Source organism: Neovison vison, chromosome 9 (assembly GCF_020171115.1).
Source record: "Neovison vison isolate M4711 chromosome 9, ASM_NN_V1, whole genome shotgun sequence".
In the NCBI taxonomy this organism is placed as follows: domain Eukaryota; kingdom Metazoa; phylum Chordata; class Mammalia; order Carnivora; family Mustelidae; genus Neogale; species Neogale vison.
Genome location: NC_058099.1, coordinates 73918977 through 73934139, shown reverse-complemented (window position 1 = coordinate 73934139; position 15163 = coordinate 73918977). Strand labels below are relative to the sequence as shown.

The 15163-nt window shown below is 44.3% G+C and overlaps 1 protein-coding gene across 1 annotated transcript; it reads right to left on the bottom strand.

Moving 5' to 3' along the window:
- Nucleotides 1-11290: 11290 nt before the first annotated feature.
- LOC122917638 (procathepsin L-like) lies at nt 11291-14813 on the bottom strand. Its single transcript, XM_044265762.1, has 7 exons — nt 14682-14813; nt 14267-14389; nt 14019-14165; nt 13612-13836; nt 13004-13166; nt 12037-12154; nt 11291-11570 (listed from the first exon to the last, which is right to left on the bottom strand). The coding sequence occupies exons 1-7, from the start codon at nt 14805-14807 to the stop codon at nt 11471-11473; spliced, it is 1002 nt and encodes a 333-aa protein (XP_044121697.1). The 5' UTR covers nt 14808-14813; the 3' UTR covers nt 11291-11470.
- Between the last annotated feature and the right edge of the window lie 350 nt (nt 14814-15163).

Below are 15163 nucleotides of genomic sequence, written 5' to 3'. Positions count from 1 at the left end.
GCTTTCAGGGTCCTTGTGGACTCAGGAATTCTAACTGGGCTGTCGAGTGCTGAACAGTGACTCTTACTTCTCTTTGCATCCCTGCTATTGAAATCTTGATGATCCGTGAGACAAGGATGTCCCTGGCTAAGGAGGGGACAAGTCCCTAGAAATGGAGCACAAACAGGAGAAGAACTCAGACATATTCAGAAAGTATCACTCCCCTTGCCTCACACATGGCACAGGTCTGCAGGCGGCTATAGGGCCCCCTCAGCATCTAAATAGTCTCCCCACAGCCCTGCCAACCGTACCCAACCTGCTCTAGAGGAAATAACTCAGGAGTGGAGCGTCTTCTGCCAGGAATGGTGGTTCCTGCACAGAGAAGAGGATCTCCCCAGAAGTCTGTGCACAGTCACAGAGCACAGGAAGAACTTTCCAAAAATGCTGAAGTGGACAAAGTGGCAGAGGGTTGGCAATGGTGCCTGGGGTAATGATGTGGGGCCCCAGGGAGGAGTGTGTTCCCTTGGTTGCTGTCCCCAGGACGGAAGAATGAAATATTAGCTGTTGTCCTCTGCAGTTCTCTTTATTGATCTTTACTGATGGCCAAACTTCAATCCTGGGTCTGGTCCAGCCCTGTGTGCTGCCTTGTCTGGAGTAGCAACTCCTGAGATCAAACTCTGGCTCCCTGCTCACCAGCCAGGGAAGCTGACAGGCCCCTCCAAACTTTGGTTCATTCATCTGGAACATGGGATAAGGGCTGTTATGGTGCACAAAGGCCACCACCCAAAGCGGAGTGTTTGTGACTATGTCCCAGCTGTCCACTGGCTTCCAGAGCCCACAAGGAGGTGGACGGGAGGTTGGCTGCATTTTTTTTTTCCATTTTGTTTTCATTTTATTTCATTTCATTTTTTAGAAAGTACAGACTTTCTGAAGTTTTCATCATGATACTTGTTTGTTTTTTAATAATAAAAAAAAGGAATAGAAGAAGCTGCCAGAAGGACAGAGGCCATCATTCTCTGAGATCCTTGAACGCAGCTACTACTAAGTCGTTCAGGAAAATTCCAAGGGGAGGAGGCAAGTCAGGGCGATGGTGCATGATTGTCCCATCCCCAGGAGCACGACACGGGAAAGTGTGACCCTGTTACTCATGAGCCAGGTAACTGGTTTGGTTCATTGTTCCTCTGGTAGTGAAACATTCACACTCTCCACCTTTACAACAAACCACTGCATTCCCTTTAGATTATGGATTGGACCAGGACATAGAGATTGAAGTTTTAAGATAATGAATTAAGTCATGCTTTCTGGCAAGTCCAATATGCCACGACCATTTGGAGAGTGAAGCCACTGGAAGTCTTCAAAGTGGCTTTTGGCTTGGTTTTCTGAGAACGTGCAAGAGAAGAGCGGGAAGAACACCAGCTTCCCAGACAGAGCACGGATTAGCAGAGTTCACCGAGGCAGGGCCTGGACACGGCATTGCCTTCTGCCAACAGTCTGCCCCCACACGACCTATTTCAGTGCATCTTGGGCATTTGGGAGCTCAGTGGGCAGGGAAAGCCAGGGGCGAAGCCATGACGATAGAAGCTTGTTTGGTTGAGAGACTCCAAGGTCACCTTAGTTCTTGACTCTCCATCGGAGTTCTTGCTCCATTTGAGCACAGAGCACCCATGAGGCTCCAGCTGAGAGTTGTGGTCTCGTGTTCTTAATCCTCTGTCGGTCTCTGCTGGTCCTGTGACCTCACATGCTCACGTGCCCAGACCTCAAGGTCTTGTCACATGTTCCATTATTTTTTTGTGTTGTCTGCAAATTCTATAACCATTTCTGAACTTCACTTTGAAATGAAAGAAAGAAGAAACTTCTCTGAAGTTTCATTTTGGGGGAGCGAAGTTAGGTCCCAGCATCCTGTTGACTGACTGCCACTTGGTTCCATGGGATCGCCAACTCTTTTTCACTGGAGTTCAAGAAGATTTCCAGGGACAACCAACCTAGCAGACCACACCATTGCCTTTCCACCACAGAATAAATGGCCTCTCTTTTGATATCCCTCAGAATTTGGTGAGGGAATATATCACTTGTAAATGAGTTTGTATCCCTCTTCCAAATTATAACAGACTTTACACACTTGGTCTGGAAATTTTTTGACTCTTCTCCCACACCTGTCTTAGAAGTTCTCTTAGAATGGCAGACATATTGAGTGAATTTTTTAGGCTTCATTAATAACCACATGAAATCCAGAACAGCCCACTGAGAGACAAAGAGCATCCTAAAGCTTGGGGTAAGCATAAAGCCCTGATATTAGGGCAAATGCATGGGACTTTCCAATAAAATCGTTCCATTTAAAAGCAAATATAAGTGAGCAACCAGAATCTATAGACGTGGTAGCTAAGCAAACAAATGACTTGAGGGATTCTGGCCTGAACTCTGAATTTTTTTTAAAAGGTTTTATTTATTTATTTGTCAGAGAGAGAGTGCACACAAGCAGGCAGAGGGGCAGGCAGAGGCAGAGAGAGAAGCAGGCTCCCTGCCAAGCAAGGAGCCCGACGCAGGACCTGATCCCAGGACTGTGAGATCATGACTTGAGCCAAAGGCAGCAGCTTAACCTACTGAGCCACCCAGGCATCCCCAGAACTCTGGGGTTTTAATTTAAGTTTTTACTTAAATTCCAGTTACTTAACATACAATGTAATATTAGTGTCAGGCTCAGAGTGTACTGATTCAGCACTTACATACAATACCTAATGCTCATCATGACAAGATCAGCACTTACATACAATACCTAGTGCTCATCATGACAAGAGCACTCCGCAATCCCATCACCTATTTAACCATCCCCCACCTACCTCCCCTTTGGTAGCCATCAGTTTGTTCTCTATAGTTAAGAGTCTGTTTCTTGGTTTCCCTCTCTTTTTTGTTCCCCTTTATAATTTGTTTTGTTTCTTAAATTCCACACATGAGTGAAATTGTGTGGTATTTGTCTTTGCTTGACGATTTATTTGCTTAGTATAATACGCTCCAGCTCCATCCACATCATTGCAAGACACTAGAGAATCTCTTTCTGAAGAAATAACAGAACTAAAATTGAAACAACTCAAAATCAGAAAGGCTATTAATGAGATGCAATAAAAAATGAAGGCTCTAACTGCTAGGATAAATAAGGCAAAGAGAGAATCAGTGATAGAGAAGACAAAACAATGGAGAATAAAGAAGCTGAAAGTAAGAGAAAAACAACTACTGGATTATGAGGGGAGAATTCCAGAGATAAGTGATATCATAAACCAAAACAGTATCAGAGTAATTGGGATCCCAGAAGAAGAGGAAAGAGAGAGAGAAAGAGGCAGATGGTATACTGGAGCAAATTATAGGAGAGACTTTCCTAATCTGGAGGAAGGAACAGGCGTCCAACTCCAGAAATGGAAGGAAAACTTGCAAACTCGGTCGATGAAGCCAGCATTACCTTGACCCCAAAACCAGACAAAGACCCCATCAAAAAGGAGAATTACAGACCAATATCCCTGATGAACATGCATGTAAAAATTCTCACCAAAATTCTAGCCAATAAGATCCAACAGTAGATTAAAAGGATTATCCGCCATGACCAAGTGGGATTTATTCCTGGGCTACAAGGTTGATCCAACATCCACAAATCAATTAATGTGATACAATACATTAATAAAAGAGATATGATACTCTCAATAGATGCAGAAAAAGCATTTGACAAAGAGCAGATCCTTTCTTGACTAAAACACGTCACAGTGTAGGGATAAAGGGAACATGCCTCAATCATAAAAGCCGTACATGAAAAGCCCACAGTGAGTGTCATGCTCAATGTGGAAAAACTGATACCTTTTCCCTTACAGTCAGGAACATGGCAGATATGTCCACTATCACCGCTGCTATTCAACATAGCACTAGAAGTCCTAGCTTCAGCAATCAGACAACAAAAAGAAATAAAGGGCATCCAAATTGGCAAAGTAGAAATCAAGCTCTTCCAGTTTGCAGATGACATGATCCTGCAACCCCAATTGCTAGAACTCGTACAGGAATTCTGAAAATTGGCAGAATATAAAATCAATGTACTGAAATCAGTTGCATTTCTATACACCAACAATGAGACAGAAGAAAGAGAAATTAAGGAGTCAATCCCATTTATAATTGCACCAAGAAACACAAGATACCTAGGAATAAACCTAACCGAAAAGGTTAAGGATCTGTACTCAGAAAACTATAGAACACTCGGAAAGAAATTGAGGAAGACTCAAAGAAATTGAAAAATGTTCCATACTCATGGATTGGAAGAACAAATACTGTTAAAATGTCTATGGTACCATGGACAATCTATACATCCAACGCAATCCTTGTCAAAATACCATTAACTATTTACAGAGAGTGGAAAAAATAATCTTAAAATGTGTATGGAACCAGAAAAGACCCCAAATAGCCAAAGAAATGTTGAAAAAGGAAACGAAATCTAAAAAAGAAAAGAAAAAAAAAAAACCAAAATCTGGTGGCATCACAATTCTGGACTTCAAGATCTGTTACAAAGTTGTAATTATCAAGACAGTATGGTACTGGCACAGAAACAGATACAGAGATTAATGGAATAGAATAGGAACCCAGAAATGGAATGGTCAACTAATGTTTGACAAGAGCAGGGAAGAATATTCAGTGGGCAAGAGACGGTCTCTTCAAAAAATGGTGCTAGGAAAATTGGATAGTCACATGCAGAAGAATGAAACTGGGCCATCTCTTTATACCACACACAAAATAGACTCAAAAACAGATGAAAGACCCAAATGTGACACAGGTGGCAATCTCTTTAACCTCAGCCATAAAAACTTCTTGTCAGACACATCTCTCTCTTTTTTTTTTTTTGAAGATTTTATTTATTTGACAGACAGAGATTACAAGTAGGCAGAGAGAGAGAGAGAGAGAAGGAAGCAGGCTCCCTGCTGAGCAGAGAGCCTAATGCGAGACTCAATCCCAGGAACCTGGATCATGACCTGAGCCAAAGGCAGAGGTTTTAACCCCCTGAGCCACCCAGGCACCCCTGTCAGACACATCTCCAAAGGCCAGGGAAAAGGGCAAAAATTAAATATTGGGACTTCATCAATATAGAAAGCATTTGCACAGCAAAGATATATAGATATAGATCTATAGATAGATATAGATATATAGATACAGACAGATACAGATACATAGACACAGATATCTAGATATATATCTATATTTCTCTATATATGTCTCTAAATATCTATGTATCTAGATATATCTAGATATATATCTATGTCTATGTATCTATATCTGTCTGTATCTCTTTATCTATATATATCAGCCATAAAAAAAAAAAGAGAAAGAAATCTTGTCATTTGCAACGAATTGGATGGAACTATAGGGTATTATGCTAAGTAAAATAAGCCAATCAGAAAAAGACAGTTATATGATCTCACTGATATGTGGAATTTAAGAAACAAAACAGAGGATCTCGGGGGAAAGAGGAAAAAATAAACCAAAGTGAAGTCCCAGAGGGAGAAAAACCATAAGAGATTCGTAATCATAAGAAATAAACTGAAGGTTGCTGGAGGGGTGGTGGGTGGATGGGGTGACTGGGTGATGGGCATGAGGGAAGGCACGCGATGTATTGAGCCTTGGGTGTTATACAGGACTGGGGAACTACTGACCTGTACCTCTGAAACCAAGAATACATTATATGTTAAGTAAAAAGAAATAAAATAAAATAAAATCCTATGTGTACAAAAAATACTTGAACAGGTAAGGAGCTGTTTCTTAGATGAACGAAAAGATGGTTTCTGGAGATGGAAAAGCATCCTCTTCTCCTGGTGAAGATTCTATGATGATCATTGAACTGACCACAAAAGACTTAGAATATTACATAAATGGAGTTGATGAAGCTGTGATAGGGTGTGGGACTCTGTTGGAAAGAAGTTTTACCGTGGGTAAAATGCTAACAAACAGCATTGCATGCCCCAGAGAAGGCGATTGCAGAGAACTTCACTGTTGTCTTATTTTAAGAAACTGCCAGGGCCATCCCGAATTTCAGTATCCACCACCATGATGAGACAGCTGCCGTCAACATGGACACAGACCTTCCAACAGCAGAACGATCGTGTTTGCTGAAACACGATTTTGGTTAGCACTTTTTAGCAATGAAGTGTTTTTTGATTAATGCCTGTGCATTTTTTAGACATAAAGCGATTGCACACTAAATAGACTACAGTAAAGGGTAAACATGACTTGTGTATGCAATGGGAAACCAAAAAATTTCTTTAATTCCTTCATTGTGCTATTGCTTTATTGCAGGATTCTGGAACCCTGAGTTGTGAGAAAAATGTCTAAAAATACAGATTATTTTTCCCAGTGCTAGACACATAGTAGAGAGCATGCAATCATGAAATACAATTCAATGCACTTCTATGGCGCACTTCCTTCTTGTCTTACCATGAAAGCAGTTAACGGGATTTGGACATCCATTTCCTTACTGAATATGCATAGACTTGTTTTTCTAAGCCAGACTGTTGCGAACTCATTGGTCACTTAACTGAATCACTGTGAGCTCACTGTTTTTAGTCAAACCAGTTAAGGTAGAGATACAAGTCCACACAATTGTCCAGATGTTTTTATTCTGTTAAAAACAAGATCTAATCATCAAGAAAATATCAGAATAGAAGTCATCGGCTTGGCCAACAAAAGCAAAACCAACAGGATCACAGTGTGCCCAGGTGGTGTGGGCAGGACCAGCCAGGCCAAACCCCAGGGCTTTCGATGAATGACCTTAAAGCCACAGCCCAACATCAGAGAATCCCCTAGGAGCCACACCTGCTGTCACACCTGCAGAGCTGCCGTCAGGTGAGGACCCCCTCCCCGCACTGGTGGGCCCAGTACCGTCCTTGTGTATATATTGGGAGGCTTAAGTCAAAGTCAATGCTTTTAGTCCATCCTAGGGGCTCTAATAGCTCATAAGAAGAGGATGGTTTTTTAGACAGATTGGTCTGTTCAGATGCTCATTTCTTTTCCCTTTCTAGGTTTTGAAATATGCATCCTTTTCTCTTCCTGCCCACGCTTTGCTTGGGAATAGTCTCAGCTGCTAAAAAATTTCGTCGAGGTTTAGATGCTCAATGGATCCAATGGAAGGCAACCTATGGGAAACTCTATGGCATGGTTGGGAACATCTAAGCTGTCTGGAGGGCCCCACAGAGAACATCCACGCTGGTGGGAGTTCACAGCAGAGAGTAGCCTCTGGAGGCCGCTCTCACCCAGAGAGGAAACGGGGCCGTGACTGTGCACCATGGGGACAGACGTCCTGCTGTGTGGTTGCTGGAGAGCAGCTCCCGGAGCATCAGCCCAGCCCTGGTCCAGGCCCCTCCTCCTCTCTGTGAGCACATCCACTTCGAGTAGGTGAGTTGGCTTTCAATAGAAATAAAAATCGTAGGTTATATGTTTGTCTCTAGAGTGAAAGACGGAGGAGAGCAGTGCGGGAGAGGAATCTGAAAATGCTCCAAGGGCGATGAATGCGTCGGTGACCTGGTGAGGGCGGCTGGGGTTCCTGAACCTTTTGTTCTCTCTCTCTGTGGTACTTCGCCAAAGAATTCTCATTCTTGTCAACATTCTACTTTCTTTTCCTTGAAGACCAGTGAAGAATTCAGACACATGATGAATGACCTTAAAATCCAGAAGGACACAGAGGGGAAAGTGTTTGAAATACCCTTCTTTGCTGATTTCATTGTACCTGTGGACAGGAGACAGACAGCCGGGGTAGGTCCTATGAGTCTGAAGGATCACTTCTCACCAAAAAAAGGATCACTTCTTTCCAAAAGTAAAGTCGAAAAGAAAACAGCAGCTCTTCGGTGGGTCCCTGCTGGGGAACAACACACCCTCGCTGTGTTTTACAAGAGTTTTCAGATTCATGGGCTGTTGGCAAAGCCTTGCTGTTTGTTGTTTAGGCTGAGAGCTTTCTAATTTGGTTTCAGGGTCGGTGTGCTTCTGGCTGGGCTTTTAGGGAAGCCGGTGCCCTCGAAGTACAAAGGTTCCGGAAAACAGGCCAAATTGTGTCACTGAGTGAGTGGAACCCGCTGAACTATTCTTGGTCTCAAGGCAGTGAGGGCTGCCATGTTGGCCTGATGAATTATGCCTTCCAGTATATTCTGAACAACGGAGACCTGGACTCAGAGGAATCCTATCCATATCGTCCAGGGGTCAGTGGAGCTCTTCACGTGTCATCCGTCCAGCTCTACTCCCAGAGTCACATGCTTTTGAAGAACACAGATACCGTATTTAATATTTGCATTTTATTTTATCTTTTTAAAAAGATTTTATTTATTTATTTGACAGACAGAGATGACAAGTAGGCAGAGAGGCAGGCAGATGGGGGCGGGGGAAGCAGGCTCCCCACCAAGGAGGGAGCCCCATGAGGGGTCCAATCCCAGGATGTTGAGATCATGACCTGGGCCGAGGGCAGAGGCTTAAACCACTGAGCCACCCAGGCCCCACAATACTCACATTTTAAATGGTGAACCCTAGAGCTGCAAACTGTCAGGACTGTTATTAAACCAGACAAGCCAGACACAGAGCCTGCCTCGGTGGGGACCACATGACTATTTTTATTTCTGTGTTACAGGGAGACATACATACCATTCTCTACCAGGTACAGATTTCTCTGGAATGAACCAGTTCTTAAGGACATGTAGACCCTGAATAATTCATTGAACACATACAAGGTAGTTTTTCAATTTCAAAATAACCAATAGCATTTCAGCTCCTGGGATGCTTTACAACAAATTTGGCTTGGAAATCACTCACCTGTAAGCTATCTTGAGCTCATGCTCCCCACGAGGTGGATGTCTTAATCAAGTCTCTTCCCCTTTCCCTCTGAAAGGACAGACCCTGCGCATACAGACCTGGGCATCCTGCTGCCAGCGCCACTGGCCCAGTGAGCATGCCTCCGCAGGAGGAGTCCCTTGTGCTGGTGGTGGCAGCTGTGGGGCCCGTCCCTGCTGCTCTCCGTGCAAGCCTGGACACCTTCCAGTTCTATAAAGAGGATACGCATCTGTCTATGGAGAAATAGAGGTAGAAAAATCGGAAAACCACCCTAAGATACAGCAGGAGTGACACTATGGTATGAAGAAGTCAATGTAGAATTTGGGGGGGGGTGGATTTCACACAGTTCATCCTGCACCCATAACATTTATGCCTTCTGTTTCCGCCTGTCATGACCAGACCCAAATCCCCATGATTTTAAACACATTATCAATATATGGAAATGGCTACATAATTTGATTGGTATGGCTTGCTTTACTTTTTTCCAGTTGTTAGACCTTAAAAAATTTTAAAGAATGTTACTACTGAGATTAACACTGGAAAGGGTCCTTAGGCAAGTCATTTTGTGTTCTCTGCTGTTTTTGTAAGCTCACATCCATAAGGAGAATCACAAGAGATATTTTTTTATGCCTCTTGACTCTTGTTTACAAAAGAGATTGCGACACTTTGTGTTTCTGCTAACATCAGAGGAGGGCCTTAAACCCCTATCTTACCTAAACAAAACTGCCTGAATTTTAGTCTTAGCTGGATTTATAGTGCAACTGAATTATGATAAGTCTCCCTTTCTGTGGCTGATAGGCTGATAAGCTGTCACTACCCCATGTCACGCGGGAAACCTCAGCCCAACATTAGATTTTACTTTCGGGCATTTATAATGCTCCAAACCGCAGCAGTGAAGAGCTGAATCACGGCGTTCTGCTGTTTGTTTATGGATCTGAAGGAGAAGAATCTGAGAACCAAAACTATTGGATTATCAAGAACAGGTATAGAAAGCCAAGAATACTTATCTTGGACATTGAAAAGGGAATCCTTTTTGGAATTGGTGCTTGGAGACAAATCCCCCAACCCTTGAGCACACTTGTTTTCACAAGTGTGCTCAAGAAGCGTTTACCGCACATGGCAGGAACACAGGCATATCGGGACGACACAGGAAGGTACTGTCTCAAGCTGGGGGGTCTGCGATAGATTTTCACCACTGCATTTCTAAATTGGATTTTTAAAAACTCCTGAAACACATCTGGCCTGAAGATTTTCCTTTTCCTGCTTTGTTTCAGTTTTGTGAAAGGTCTGGGAAAGAAGGACTGTGTGCTGGGTTAGAAGTCGAGCACGAACAGGAATGTCCTCTCTGGGTTATTCCTGAATCTGTCCTGGCCTCTCGTGCCCTGCTCAGGGTCGGGTGTGATTGTTCATGAAGGGAAATATGTTTGTTCCTCTGGAATAATTGGCAAACCCTGGCTTCTTTCAACTGGGGCACGGACTGGGGCACACAGGGTTCCATACTGATGGCCAAGGCCCTGGACAACCAGTGTGGAATGACCACCATGGCCAGCTCTCCTGCTATGTGGGAGCTTTCAACCAGCAGGAATGCTAAGTGGAATTTGTGCTGAGGTTGTAGTTGAGTAAAAAAGCCACAAAGTTGCTTTCTACAGCTTTCCCAGCTTTGAAGTCCCATGTGTGCGGCAAAGGCTGTGTCTGTACTTCACAGTGCAGGGAGGGCACCTCTGCTATGGCAGACTCGTTTCCTGCTTGCTGGGGACAGAGGACCGCCTGGGCGCCCTCGCACCCGCTGTTTCCCAAGTAGCTTCGTATCCAGATAATCCATGTACCATTGTGACACAATTTGGGGTGTCCTCCCTGGCCCCCACAGTCTCTTCCTCTAAAACTCCCCTGGGATGTTTACAGACTACTAGCTGAGCTGGGGAGTGTGGAGAGAGAAACCCAGTTAGTAAATGAGTGGTAGGAAATCTGCAAAGAGTAAAGAGGACATAGATTAGAACGAGGATGAATAAAAGGGGTGAAGGGGAATGGGAGGTCCAGGCTTCCAGCTATGGAATGAGTAAGTCCCGGGAATAGAAGGCACAGCATAGGGAATATCGTCAATGGTGTTGTAATAGCACCGTAATGGTACAGTGTGAGACTGACAGACAGCAACTATCCTTGCAGTGAGCATAGCGTACTCTATAGGGTTGGCAAATTACTGCGTTGTGCACCTGAAACTAATGTAAAATTGTAACAATGTTACAGATGTAACAATCATTTGTACTCAAAACAATCAGGCCACCCAGTATTCTCCCAGTGGACCACTGGCCTATCCAAGGATATCCTAGAGCCCAGTCACCTTTTGACTCTATAAAGAGTTAAAGTAGTAACATTTTACCTCTCTTCTACTTTGAAGTTTTTTATTAAAAAATGAAACTTCATACATTTTTTTAAAAAATAAAAATCCAAAAGTTATTAGACAAGTCTGTCATACAAAGGCTTTTACATCAGTAACGAGCGAAGTGGTAACATTCCTCATATAAAATCCACACAGTCAAATCCCAATTTGGGTCTTCAATGGTTCAAGTGTTTTACCCCGTATCATAAGATATGGTCGGCTTTCAAACAAAATTCATCTTCTCGATATTCTGTTCCCAGTCAAGGCCTTCTTTACGCCCTCATCTCACACGACAGGAAAGCTGGCCATGGTGGCGATTCCACAGTGGTTATCCCGGTCCTTGGCCAACAGCATGTAGCCCTCCATGCCCCAGTTTGTACCCCAGCTGAAAGAAGACAGGGTTTACCATTTATTACAACAATCAATCACATTTCCCTTCATGAACCATCACACCCGACCCTGAGCAGGGCACCAGAGGCCAGGACAGATTCAGGAAGAATCCGGAGAGTCCGTTCCTGTTCCTGCTTGAGTTCTAACCCAGCACAGAATTCCGTCCCCAGACCTTTCGCAGACTATGAATGGAAACACAGAAAAAAGAAGCTCTTGGGGCCAGACGCATTTCAGAAATGAGAAAATATTCAAGTTGAGAAACGCAATGGTTGCAAAACTATGGCAGGACCCTAGCAAGCTACTGCCGTCATCACGTGAGTATGTCCCTTCCCACTTAATGGCATAAACACTTCAGAGATTTCAGAAGTGTGCTCAAGGGTTTAGGGATCTGCCTCTAAACATTGATTCTAGAAAGAATTCCCTTTTTAATTTCCAAGGTAGGTGTTCTTGGCTCTTTATACCTGTTCTTGACTATCCAGTATTTTTTGTCCTCTGATTCTTCTCCTTCAAAGCCATAGCCAACCACCAGAACGCCGTGATTCAGGCGTGTATTGCTGCAGATTGGATCATAATAAATGCCTGGAGAAGAGAGAGTCAGTGCTGAGCGGGAACATCCAAGTGACATGATAACATGTGACAACAACCTAGTGACCACAGCAAAGGCAGCATCTCAAAATCCAGTTGTGATATCAATCGAGATAAGATTTAGAAATCAGATCTTTTCGTTTAGCTAGGCTAGGGATTTAGGTCATCATCTAGTACTACCAGAAATATATGCTGTCATAGTCTCTTTTGTAAAGAACAGTGAAGAGGCGTAAAAGAGCACTTGTTGAAACTTTGTCATTCTACCATATGATATCAGCCGAAGAAGCAGCAGAGAACAGAAAATTACTTGAGTCAAGGGGTTCTTTCCAGTGTCTATTTCAGGAGTAAAATTCCTTGGAAAATTTCAAGGTCCAAACATGGGAAAAAAGTGAAGTAAACTATACCAGTCAAGTTATGTAGCCATTTAAATATATTTATAAGGGTGCCTGGGTGGCTCAGTGGGTTAAAGCCTCTGCCTTTGGCTCAGGTTATGATCCCAGGGTCCTGAGATCGAGCCCCACGTCAGGATCTCTACTCGGCAGGGAGCCTGCTCCCCCCACCCACCCCGGTCTCTTCCTGCCTCTCTGCCTGCTTGTGATCTGTCTGCCAAATAAATAAAATATTTTAAAAAATTTAATTTATTTATGAAGTGCTTAAAGGCCTGGGGATATGGGTCAAGTCATGTCAAATGGTGACCACAAGCACAAGGATTACATATACAGAATGAGCCACCATGAAAATCCATACCCTCCTGAGTCCCACATAAAAAAAAGCCCCTCTTGTTGTATGTCATGCTGGCTACCCGTATATTCTGGCCAATTTTCTACGTAGACAAATGCTCACCTGTTTTATAGAACTGGAAGGAATAGGGGCTTGAGTCTACAGCAACAGAGACGGGCCCCACAGTTGCCACTGTGGTCATAAGACCATCCTCCTTGTTATAGACGTGCCAGAAGGTAGTCACGTTGGCGGCAGATTTCTCAGGCCTGTATCTGCAGTAGTCATTCTTTCAAAGGTAAAGGGGAAGGGACTTGATTAATACCGTCCACCTCCTGGGGAACATGAGCTCAAGACAGTTTGCAGCTGAGTGATGTCCAAGTCGAGTGTGTTATAAAACATCTCAAGAGGCAGAATATGATTGCTTGTTTTGAAATTGAGAAACGAGGCAATATCTATTCAATGAAACACTCCTTTGGTCTACTTGTGCATAGATTTTCCACTCTGGAGATCTGTAGTGTATTTAGAACGGTATTTGTGTTGCTGTGTGACTGAGAAGTGGGAACACCTGTGTGGTAACCCTCTAGGTGGAGAACTGTGCCAGGCTAACAGATTTTAATCTGTTCTGACCATGTGCAGATACAGAGTCTACAGTCTAAAATGAGAATTTGAAATATAGGCTTTGTTTTACTGAATATACTCAACTTTGATAAAAGATAAGGAAGTCTGTTTACCCTTGCAAGATACGGGTAGGATTCCTCTGATTCCAGGCCTCCGTTGTCCATAACATATTGGAAGGCAAAATCCATCAGGCCACCGCGGCAGCCCTCATTGCCTTGAGACCAAGAGCAGTCCACGAGGTTCTGCTCGCTCAGTGACACAAGTTTGCCCGTTTTCCGGAATATCTGTCCTTCAAGGGCACCAGTTGCACTAAAAGCCCAACAAGATTGACACTGACCCTGAAAACAAATGATACGGCTCTTAGTCTACAAAGTTAATAGCAAGACTTGACAACAGCCCTTACATCTGGAAACTCTTCCAAAACATAACAAACCATATACGGTTTCTCAACTTCCATCACGAGGGCACTTGTTCCTCTTGGCTTTGCTCTTGGAAAGGGAGCTGCTGAGTACTGTCTCACCTGATCCTTCACGGGGGTCACGTAGCCTTTCTCTCTCCAGTCCACGGACGAGGGGATCTCAGCAAAGAGAGGGGGTTGGAACACGTTCCTTTCCTCTTGCTTCAGGATTTTAAGGTCATTCAACACCTGTTGGAATTCTTCACTGGTCTTCAAGGAAAAGAAAATAGAATGTTGACAAGCATGAGATTTTTTTTGGAACAAATCCTTAGAGGAAGCACAAAACATTCAGCAACCCCAGCCGCCCTCACCAGGTCACCAAAGTCATTCATTGCCATCGTGAAGCTGTGTTTCCCTTGGCTGTACTCCTGGTTGTGCTGTTCAATCACTTTCAGATTCATCTCCCACACTGCTCTCCTCCGTCCTTCTTCATCCTGGAGACAGACACACAACCCATCATGCTGATTTCTATCTAAGCCCAGCTCACCTGCACCAAGTGGATGTGCTCACAGAGGGGAGCAGAGACCTTGGCCAGGGCTGGACTGATGCTCCAGGAGCTGCTCTCCAGCAACCACACAGCAGGACATCTGTCCCCATCATGCACAGTCACAGTGCCCTGCTACCTGCCTGGGTCCCAGTGGCCTCCAGAAACTACACTCCACTGTGGACTCCCACCAGCATGGAACATTCCCTGGGGTCTCAGTGGACAGCTCAGATGTTACCAACCTTGTTGTACAATCTCTTGTGGGCCACCTTCCACTGGGACCAGCGCCCATCTAAGCTCTGATCAAGTTGTGGAGCAGCTGAAGCTATCCCCAGGCAAAGGGCAGCCAAGAAGAGAGAAGGATGCATGTTCTAAAACCTAGGAAGGGAAAAGAAATGAGTTTTGGATTAAACCAAACATCAAAAGAGCCATCCTTTATTCTGAGATGTTAGAACCACTCTGGTACAGTAAAGACATTGCGTTAATCCTCCCAAGTGTTTCCACGGGGCTGTGGAGAGGTGGCGCGTGCAGGGGGCCTGCTGGTCTGTTCCCTGCCCTGCAGCCCGCAACCCACCGGCTGCTTCCAGAGCATGTAGATGGCAATACAGGGAGTGACAAGCCCTGAGTCTGGGGTGTAGGGGTCAAGCTGCCATGCCTGGAGGGACCAGGCCCTGGAAGAGTGCCTCCCGGGAGCCCAAAACCCCTGGCCCCCAAGGATGGTACC